The 11,813-nt window shown below is 32.9% G+C and overlaps 1 protein-coding gene across 2 annotated transcripts; it reads right to left on the reverse strand.

The window, feature by feature from the left end:
• Positions 1 to 632: 632 nt before the first annotated feature.
• LOC132950841 (synaptogyrin) lies at positions 633 to 8,919 on the reverse strand. Of its 2 annotated transcripts, none has more exons than XM_061022432.1 (5): positions 8,406 to 8,919; positions 4,277 to 4,514; positions 3,397 to 3,536; positions 3,167 to 3,290; positions 633 to 1,215 (listed from the first exon to the last, which is right to left on the reverse strand). In XM_061022432.1, the coding sequence occupies exons 1-5, from the start codon at positions 8,508 to 8,510 to the stop codon at positions 1,190 to 1,192; spliced, it is 633 nt and encodes a 210-aa protein (XP_060878415.1). In that variant the 5' UTR covers positions 8,511 to 8,919; the 3' UTR covers positions 633 to 1,189. The 2 variants fall into 2 exon arrangements, with proteins under 2 accessions (XP_060878415.1, XP_060878414.1); XM_061022431.1 differs by having other exon boundaries at positions 3,143 to 3,290; positions 8,406 to 8,915.
• Between the last annotated feature and the right edge of the window lie 2,894 nt (positions 8,920 to 11,813).

Below are 11,813 nucleotides of genomic sequence, written 5' to 3' on the forward strand. Positions count from 1 at the left end.
TAGTTTTGGGTTGAAACAATAAAATTAGGCACAACCGTTTCCGTTATGCAGTTATCTCCATAACATTCGTGAGAAAAAAATTATCACCAATGAAAATATAAAAACGCATTCTAGATCAAGACATCGAACACATCGTTTTATTAGCTATAAAGAAATATATAGGTAATCAAAACCCGCAACACAATAATTAATCCGTATGCATATAGTATATTTCTCATCACTTCAAATATATTTTAAGAAAAAAAATATATAATATATATGCGCGTTAACACTTGTATATTATGTAATTATATAATAATATAGTAATGTTAATATTAATAGTTGATTAATAATTTATATAATAGTATAATATTATAATATTAAGATAGGTATAGGAGGTATCTACCGACAAAATACTGGTACGGCGAAACAGAAATGCGTTCGTAATAATCGCATAATAATAATAATTATTATTGATCACGATGATATTGTGTCTACTGACATTATTATGATGTCTATAATACTAAGTTCTAATATTGCCTGCGACATTTTGATATGGGTAATAATTGCTTCTATTTATTTTTTTTAAAAAAATGTTCGTCACTTATATTTTAGAAAAAGAACATTATTATCATAGAGATTGATTAGATATATTATGTTTGTTTTTTTTTTTTTTTTGTACGTTACTTATAACAGTATAATATACATAAACATATTATCTATGTATATTATATGGAGTATGTAAACCCTAAGAATTTGATCGTTAAACTTAGCGCCATGATGCATTATACTTCGTTTTTAACTTTCATCGACGCATATTATAATAATTTTATTTAAAGAAAAACTATTAACAATATCAATAATAGTTATTTCACATTTTTTTTTCACTAAGATTTACTTATGTTTGTTTAAATGGACAACAACAATAATGTATAGAATATTAGTTGAAAAATGTAATGATATAATAAGTATATCAAAAAAATATAAAATCAAATTAGTAATTACATATATAATCATAATTACTAATCATTTTGTTACAGATTTCAAAAATTGATACTACTCGCAACTAACTATTCAATAAAATACGTTGTTTAGTTATTGTGAAGTAATAAAACCAGTAATACCATCGGCGATAATTAATTTGGTATGTGTGGTAAAAACACAATCTGCTGGCATGTTCAGTATCATCGTTTAAAAACTGATTGTGTACTTAGTAAGCTTGAGTTTGATATTCACCTAGAATATAAAACGAATAAATAAATAAAATAACTAACTAGAATAATAAATATAAAAGTATTTTTAAATTAATTTCATAATATGGTATCTTGTAAGTTAATATAATATTCTCTTTTCTTTATATTTGACATAAATACCTCATACATATATACCTATTATAGGGGTTGATTGGTGGGCGGGCCTATTTGGAATAGGGCCTTAATTTTTGGCAGCCCCAAGGCCCAAGGGCCAAGGAAAGAATTACCTTCGTTGTCTTTTTGATGAATTGTGTAAGGGAGGGATGTTAGTTATTTTTCATAGGAAATATTTTTAAAAGTTCTATTTTTGTATGATCGAATTTTTAGCACTACCCCAGAGTTATAGCCCATAGGTCCAGATGGGCTTAGAAAGGTTTTGTATATTACCAATTTGAATTTTTTGGTTTGTGTGTGTATTTCTGTGAATTAGTGTGCTTAGCATGAGAAGGCGATTAATTAGTTGTAGTATTTTTCACTTTCTGTGTTGGGTCCATGTAAGGCGACAATCTAATAGAAATCTTAGGTACTTTACCTTTTGAAAAGATAGAATTTGAATTCCCTAAAGAATAATGTTGGGACATAGAGTCGTTTTTAGAGTGAATGTTGTGTGATAGGATTTATCTTGATTGACTTCGAATCTCCATGTAGTGTATTATTTTTTCCATAAGATGCAGGTGACTTTGTAAGTTCCTAGAAGCTATCAGAGGGTCTGTCGTGGTGGCTGATTCGTTAATTATTCGGTAACAGTGAATATTTGTGGAGGCAGCCGTAGTGGGGAAAGATACGCAAACAACGACGCGCTTTCGTCCGCCACCGGGTATGTTCTTATTCTGAATAGAGTATAATATTAAAACTATTTACGTAACAAAATTTATATTAATTTGTAGATTATAATTTCGGCCAGTCTTTATTTACGATAGAGTGCATAAACTATAAATATGTGCATGTACATTTCTCACAAACAACAGACATATTAAAGGTATATTTCAAACATAAAAACGGATTGGAGCCCTCTTACGTAACAATAAAATTGGAAATAATAGATCACTTGGAAAAGTATTTGGAACAACTTTGTGAAAAAAATCGTCAAATTATTTGAATGATCCACTAAAAAACCGTAACGTTTAAATACAATTCACTCCCCGACAAAAAAAATGAAAAATCTGGTGACGTGCAGGTGACACTCATCAAGAAAGTATTTCGAACAACTCTATGAAGAAAACTCGTTAAATTATTTAAATGACTCGGTAAAAAACCGTAACCTTTAAATACAATTCACCCCCTCTTCACCCCCTCTCGGACAAAAAAATTAAAAATCGATTGACGCGGTGAAGTATTTGGAACAACTATGTGAAAAAGAATTGGAAACAGTTCAATTAATGTCGTCAGAAAGTTGGTATATAAAGCAGGTCTGTTCTGTTGTGAATATATTAAGGATATATTGTGTGTGTAATATTTTATAGTATTATGTAATTGTAAATAATAAATATTTTGTTGGGACTAAAATTATTTTTTATATTATATGTATATTATAGTATATATTTTGTATATTATGCAAACAAGCAATACAAATATTTGCGGAGAGTGACCATATATTAATTTATTATTATTGAAATAGATGTATGTCATAAAATTAAAAGTTTATATATGTTCAACAAATATGTTACTGCTATTTGTGATATGGCATTTGTGCAATATTCGTGTATGGTCTTTGAAACATTTTCCACATAAAGCAAAAAAAGTGTCTATCCGCCCCTGTAACTTATATATTAGCTATAATTAGGTTTGGAATCGTTATTAAGACGACCGTGTCGGGTAATATGCATATATGCATGATGGTATATACACCAACCAAAACAATATTTACAATATATCTAAATTTTGAAAACCGAAATTATATTAACTCATACCCGACATCTGATTATTAAACGGACATTCATTGTTACTGTTATTTTGCGTTTCGTCGTACGCTCCAAACTGATCGGCTTCAAAAGATGATATAAATGCTGGATCAACACCCATATTATATCTTTGGTATGAGAAGTATGCAGAAGTCCCCTGTAAAAAATTCAATCAAACACGTAAATTATAAATGATTATATACTGTGATGTATTATGATCAGTTTAGCAGCACTTGCATTAAATACAAAGATTTTGTACTTACCCAAGAAAAAGTAGCAAATAATGCAAAATAAATGGCAGTGGTTGGATTGGCAGTGCTGATTGAATCAGGGAAATCGGGTGTGTTACCCCATGCGTCAGCTAGATAAATGAAAAGTAAAAAATTCCAAAACGACCATAGACCTGAAATGTAAAAACATATTATTAAAAGTAGGTGCGGGTGTGATGCAAATACTTAACTAGCCTCCACTAGCCTCAAAATATACAATATGTTATTAAATTATTTATTTAAACAAATATGAAAGAGATGATAAATGAAAATTCAAATATAGAATAAAACTATACTAAACGATATTTGACGTTGTTTATTAAAGGAATTTTTTAACTTAAACCACTTATTGAAAAAATGACATCAAGTAATGCAAGTTTTTATAGAAACAACTTGAATACCAATTTTAATTTTTAAGATATTAGGTACTATAAAATTGTATAATCTTAAATGTCGATACTCAACTAAAATTACTTTTGTCTTCGGTAAAAAAAAGTTTAATACTTTGTTGAATTAATATATATCGTCATCGTAGTTGAAACCGAAGTATCCTAGGTGAGCGTGTCGCTCATACAAATTTGTTTAAAATGAATTTTGGGCTTATTTTTACATATTAATATCACTTACATAACTGTCGGATCTCATTGTTATCAATATTATCTATACCAATAGAAACCAGCGAAAACCCATATTTGTAAAGGAACAAAATGGTTTATAGATAATAAAGCACGACAATTTTTAGTTATTTTCAAAACTATTTAAAACACGTTTATAAAATACTGAATGTAAATTAATATCCATAAACTCTGCGTAACTTTATTTCACGTGTCGTGAGTTTAGTTTTATAATATATTCGCTTATCGATGGTTCTTACACGAGAATCCAAGGTCGATGAGCACGTAATGTTTACGGCTTTTTACCGACGGCACGTTTTCGAAATAATACTCGCCGCCGACGAATACAGCTGCTCCAATCACTGACGTGAAGCCCACCACGCCACCAATGTGACATCCAAAACTCTTAAGCTTGAACATGCATACTTCTTCGTTGGTTTTTACGTCTGTAGTCCACGAGCCAGATGATGCACAAAAATAGACGATCAAACCAAACAACTAAAACAGTTATAACGCACAAAAGAATTATTTAAAGAGAAGAAAATATAATATATACAATGGATAAACTTTAAAGTGTCAAGACAATAATATTATATGATACTTGGACGGTTTTTGGTTGAACTTTAGTTTACTCATAGCCAGTATACATTTTCGATTTATCTGTTCGATTGGGATAGCTGGTTACTGCAGACACCCACCCGGGCCACCCGAATTGGTCACCGTTTTTAAAACCGATTTCAGAAACCGGTAAAAAACCGTTTTAAAACCGAAACCAAAACCGTAATCAAAATCGAAACCGGAAAAAATTGGATACCGGTATTATAATTTAAAACCAAAACCGAAAAAAATTGGATACCGGTATTAAATTCAAAATCGAAACCGTAAAAAATTGGATACCGGTATTAAATTCAAAACCAAAATCTGAAAAAAATAGAAATCGTTAATTTTTTTTTTAATTAACGTGTTTTTAAATACGTAAATTCCATTAATACGCATAATTAATACTCATAATCAAATTGAGATCATGATTAAAATGTTGATAACCATTCCATTAATCGCAAAAAAAAATTAGAAACCGGTATACAAAACCGAAACCGAAACCGAAATTTCTTAACACCGGTATTGCTAAGTTGAAACCTAAATCGTGAAATTTCAAAACCTGTACACAAAATCGAAACCGAAACCGAAATTATTTCAATCGGTTTCAAGCCCTGCAGTAAACACGTATCTCACTGTTTAGTTTTGTTAAATTATTATAGCCTACGCCCATATAGGTGCCTATAGTAGCCATTAGATACAGTAACTTAATTTGATCATTCGCAGTTACAAGTTAACACTATTGATAATTTTCTTAAAAACATAAACTTCACTGCTGAGCCCATCGGTAAAATATATCAATAACAAATTAATTGAATTAAAATAGAGCACTTAATGAAATCGAGATAATTTTTATATATAGTTAAACGCCTATTTAGTTTTAAAAACGTATATAAATTAGATTTGTCTCGTTTATGATAAAATAATAATATGTAATGATAAAAAGGACCCCAAAACGTCAAATCGATAATTATGTTGTAGATATATTATGTACCTATGTAGTATTCTATACATGCGCCTTCGCCACTTTACTTTTCAAACCTTCAAAGGTGTAAAAGGTTTCCACGTGAATGGAATATCCAAATAAGTACTTCTTTTCTTACACTACATAATATAGGTATTATGTTCGTACTTTACTCACGACTTTTGTTACAAGAAATATTTTTTAAAAATTCAGATGATTGCAATATTTTGCAAAAAAAAAAAATAATAATCATGAAAGTAGGGCACATTATATCCACATTACGTCATTTCGTACATCATTATAATCATTATATTTTATTGAATATATTATTATACATAATGGCTATATTACCCCTTTGCTTGAGTAAAATTAATTTTTATTATTTTTTTGAAATCCGGTTTACTTCTTACGATAACAATCAAATTACGTGGTAATAGCTACGCACAATTTGACCATATCCGTACTAACTATTAAGTTTTTATTAGTAGTTAATTACGTACACAATCTTCGCCTTATCGTGTTTTTAACTGTACCGACTATACCGAGTAATCTATACCTATAATTGATATTGTTTTGCTACCTACGCATTATTAAAACAAAAATAAATAAATTATAACGTATATTTAAATATGCACGCTATTTCGGTGTCTCGAATGCAATCCTCGAGCCATTTGATAAATATTCATAAATTTTAAATTTCACACATTATACAAAATTATAATAATCAATAATGTACTGTCGTATCATAATAATATAGTAATGATTTTACATGTATTTGGAGGACTATACGGTGGTTTGAAGTGCAGAGACGTTGGAGCCGTGGAAAATATGAGGGCATGCTCTTCACTATTATTTCTATACTGCACGTCAATACTTCACCCACCCTACAACATTTTCTAATCGCACTTCGATGCACATAGAAGCTTTAACAGAAATTTTTTTTTTTTGTTGATAATGCGTAGCTTATTATATTGATTTATTTAACATGGCTTTTCGCGCGATCGCGTAAGTAAATATACACCTGCTAGCACAAAATGAGTATTGGAAATCGAGACTTTCAGATGACCAGCCGACAAATGCTACAGTCTATAGAAATATTCCACTGAGCGAAAACTAAATTAAATATATAATTAAAATAGCGTTGGCCATTGGTTAATTATACGTATATTATATAAGAGTCTAAAATCGCATATTATACGATGGTATAATTTATGGCGATTATTATAACTCCTCCGGTGGAAATCGTCTCGAAAATATTCTCCTGTTTAAGTTTGCACGACGACCGCGGGCGTTTACACAATATTTTGAGCTCATCTGCTGCAGATGTTAACCATAATGCCACGATTTTGACTTTGCGCGGGCAGTGCAATTTCGCGCCGCGTGTCGGATGCGAAGACATTCTGTACGGCATTACGACCACTCTAGCTGGCAATGTTATAAATCCGTCCCACTTGTATTATTCTCAGCTACATAATATACCGACCTTATACGGTTATAATATAATGGCGCGTGACGACAGCCATCTGCGGATCATGATCGTGCATGGGTCGACGATCGGAGGAGACGGACAAGATATAATGCGCACGCGATTATAGTATATTATGTGTTATAATGCGTATTATATATTATCATACTACGCGGTTATTGTGTAGGACCAATCCTTGGGCGAATGACGGACATTGGACGCCTTATAAGTACATATCTCGACTATGTATGTTACTGTAGCTTCTATACGACTATGCCTGCTGACTTCTGCAGTATATAATATACTATTGGTAAAAAGTCTAGAGCTGGAGGATTTATATTAAAAAAAAAAAAAATTATGATTTCAGTCTTAAATGAATATTATAATATAGTTACGTTACAGCAACGCTTTTTATCCATCTGTTGTTGTATTAGAGTGTAATACGTAGGTATTAGATAACTGTACGTAGTAAAATACAGAAAAAAAAACCTAAAATAATATCTGTAGGGTATATTTAAGTACCTATACTAGGTAGACTTTGAGTATTTACATTTTTTCTTGCTTCTATTGACAAGTCTTTATTAAAATCTCAATTTCTATTTTCTCGAATTCGCACGTAAACTTTTACGATTATTTACCTCATATAGTGCAATATTCAATAAAAATACCAAATATGACCTTAAAACGGATCGTTATCGAAGTGTGTACAAGTATGTTGTAAAAGAATTCGTATTTTCAATCACGCTCTCGCGAAACATATTATACTGTGCTCGCTCGGCACACATTATGCGATCGAACGGCGAAGATATGTGAACGCATATAAACAATAGACTGACGACAATTTTTCAAAACTTATTAAAAAAAAAAATTCTTCACATGTGTAGTATGTGCAGTACCTACCTCGTGTATTAAAGATATTCGTGGTTTAATGACATAATACCACCATGTTGGTATTGAAATCGCTGTTGTTTAATAAAAATAATAAGGTCACGTTATATAAACCTATATATGCCTATAGCGATATGAATGCGTTTAGTTCACCCACACGTACAAATCAAAAAAGGGTGTTAATTTTTTTAAAACGATTCGCACGCGTCTGCGAATTAAAACATGGGCCCCGCATTATACATCAGACGATAATGTATAGTATCAAATTAATGTTTAAAAGTGACAAATTTAACGTACGCGTCGCGCGCGGTCCGGCCCAGAGGAAAATGTGTCCCATATGGTCACGGCATGTACAAAATGTAATAATAATAATAATAATATCATACTAGGACTCCCGCGTACGTGTATTGCACTTCACGTATAACGTACAGCACACGCGTGCGCCTGTATAGGATATTATTTCTATCGTACGTACCAACGACAACAGCCTGACGAACACGTGCGGCTTGCGGACAAAGTTTTGGATGTTGAACTCGCCGCCGACTTTGCCGGCACCGTAGGCTTGCGGACCAGCATCCATATTTGCAACGATCGACGACGACGACGACGATTTACGATCTGCAGTATATTAGACGGTGTACCAAAAAGTTCACGCCGAGACGGACGCGGGACGGCCGACTTTTGAGCGATATTATTATATAATAATAATTATTAAATGAGGTCGCGGCGCAATTGATTGACGATATTTTTTACTGTAATATTATCACTATCGCAACTGTGCGTGTATACACCTACCTATATAATATTATATTATGTTTATAATATTACGACTCCGTTCCGCATTCGGTGAGCGGCCAGTGGCGGATTTCGCTTCGTTCCTTTGTTTTGTTGTTTTTGCCTGTGTATACAATACCCGCGTATTATCAAACGCGCGACGCGGCGGCGGCGGCCAGGAGAAAGCTTTTGGCGAGATAACGGCGCGCATTGATTTTTCGACGACGCCGCTCGTCGCGCGCAACGGCTCCGCGGGGGTGACGTCGAGGGGGGTGCAGGCGCGCTAGGCCACCGCTATCGTCGGCGCGACCCGCCCCGCCAACCCCCGGACTGCCTGCTCCCCGCGCGCCTGTTCAGTATATGTGTTCGCTGAAAACATTATATATTATCGTGTCGACGCGCGAGGGTTGCGCCTTAACGATTTGGGGTGGGCGTTCGCCGAAGCGCTCGGGACGGCGGCGTCGTCACCGTCGTAGTCGTACCAACTTGCGGGTTCCTCTGCTGGTTGCCAACGGTTTATAACATGAGGACCTCGGTTGAAGCTGTAGCTGTATAATATGATCATCTGAGTTATCGTGCACATATTATAATGCACAAACCATTCTGAACCTCATTCAATATAGCATGTCATACAGCCGACTGCAGTCGTCATATACCATGGTAATGGTATCGTAATATAGACGGTTCGGGGGCTGTCGTGCGACTACGCTTCACCCCCTCTCAACCCCACACGCGTAATCGCGGGTTACGGTCGGGTATAATTATTTAGTTCAAAGATTATTAGTAGTTATAAGACTTTAAAGTTTTGAACAATAAGTTTCCTCGATCCCCTGGCACGACGTTTATCGATATTGGTACCTATCTATAACGGCTATATTACAAATAGTTTTTCATGCTAAAACTGCATGTTTGCAATGCTAATAAAGATAGGTATTATCAGCGATTAAGAATGACGTATGTATATATAGGTATAGCATGTTTAAAATATGTGTATGACTTATAAGACGAAAATTAAAAATAATTCATAATATTTTTGTAAAAATTGTAATCAATGGAATATAATGAAATGAAAAATATGAACTAAAAAGTCTAAAAAAGTCTTAAAAATCAAAAAATGCATAATATAGTTCCAGAATTGAATTCGTTTGTGTAATTGTGTATAATTCAATTTTTCGTTAAGGGGATTCGATCCCGTACCTATGTGTGTTTGTACTAATATTGTTCTACGCTTTGTATTAATATTATTGTACCGACAATATGCTTATCTTCATATTAAACTTCTGGAAACATATTTGAGTTCGTTCTTGAGAAAACGACTTTTCCACTGTTTTGAAACTGAAGTCCTAGAATCTTATAAAGATTAGATTTTTAAATTTCAGGGTTTTCAAATGTCAATGTGACATCGAAATGAAAAATCGAATTGAAGAACGTGAGGCGATCGATTTCAAGTAAATTTCATGGCAAATGAACACATGTTTTCAGAAATGCCATCAGATAAATATATTATGTTAGTTAATGTAGTTGGCCAAAAAGACCGATTCACTTTTGCGTTTTGACAAAATAAACAAACAAAACAATTAATTTTCGTGTAGCACTGCGGCACGTCATTCATAATGTCTGCGTGCACCATTACCGTATACCATTATTGTCTACGGCGTGCACGCGCAGCAGCGCCGATATTTCTTTTACACGCCGTCACTCGCGCAATAATGATGATTATTATTAACAACAATACGCTCGTGTGAACACTTACATACTTGGTAAATCGCCTATTCTCAACTCCTCGAAAACGGTTAGTATCGAATTCCCCCCCCCCCCCCCCCCGATAGAAAGCCACGTTGTACAATAATAAGATAAGAAAAATGAATTTTCATATAAATTCACAACCCTGGTTTTGAGCACTCGTTTTAAAACACTTTCCAACCCTCATTTCCGGACTCTCGCACGAAATGTGCACGAAAGCGTGATTGCACGAACACCGCTCTGCTTGCACAATGTATAGGTCCGCAATTATTCGCTTCTGCAACTGAACTGTTTCTGTAAACTGTAAAGTGTAAACATTAATTTCAATAGAGCTGTACCTAAAAATACCACCAATGAATATTCTGACCAATTATTATAATAATGATTGTGATATATTTTGTTAAATGGTTTTATACATTTTAAAGAGGACCCGCATCCGTTGTCTCCGTCTTACAATTAATGTACAACACGGCAAAACCTGCAGCTTTGCGCGAGAAAGAACCTAAAAGGCTAGGCTACAGTCGTAAGCATAACTAAGGAATGGGACTTTCACCACGTAAAATAAGGAGAACTTTATAGCTGTGCGATGTCGTTTTTATTTTTTTTTTTTAATATCACGTATACGAAAAATAGTTATTCAAGTTTGAAAAACACAAACAATAATAGTTCATAAAACACACAATAAGAAAACATACAATTTATTATAAATTCTCAAATAAAATATTCTGCTCCGGAATATGAAATTAAAAATAAATACAGTCTTTCAAAAAAGTAAGAACTTAAAAATATTCAAATATAAGTAGTTATTCATTTTTCAAGTTTAATACTTATATCTAGTGATTACTTAAATCAATTATCTGAAGAAAAATATTTCCAAATATAAAGTAAGTACATTTTGAGATAATGCCTGTTTAGTTTTTACCTTTAAACACGCGTCGACCGCCTTGCGACCACAATATATGGCTCATATCCTACAGGGACATGTTCTATTTTCAATACCAACAATTTTTAATAAATTAAGTTTTCTTATTTATTATGCACCTAGTAATAGTTGATAAATTGCTAGGTGTATAATTTTTAATCTGTTTACTTTGGACACAGCTTTACGACACAATATATCTCGTGTCAAAAATAAAAAATACGATATTTTGATAATTTTGGTAGCCAGATAGGTAGTAGTTACCTATTGATAGATTTGACATTTTACCAACGAAATTAATCTGTATGTGAATATGGTGTATCTTTAATGCCTGTTCAGTTTTTGCATATAATTCAATTCGTGTGCACATATTATTTAGGTATAAAATATATAGTAATAATAGTGCCTATAATTATAAATTAAATAATACCTAACAATTATACAATT

The sequence above is a fragment of the Metopolophium dirhodum genome, chromosome 8 (genome assembly GCF_019925205.1).
Source record: "Metopolophium dirhodum isolate CAU chromosome 8, ASM1992520v1, whole genome shotgun sequence".
Taxonomy (NCBI): Eukaryota; Metazoa; Arthropoda; class Insecta; order Hemiptera; family Aphididae; genus Metopolophium; species Metopolophium dirhodum.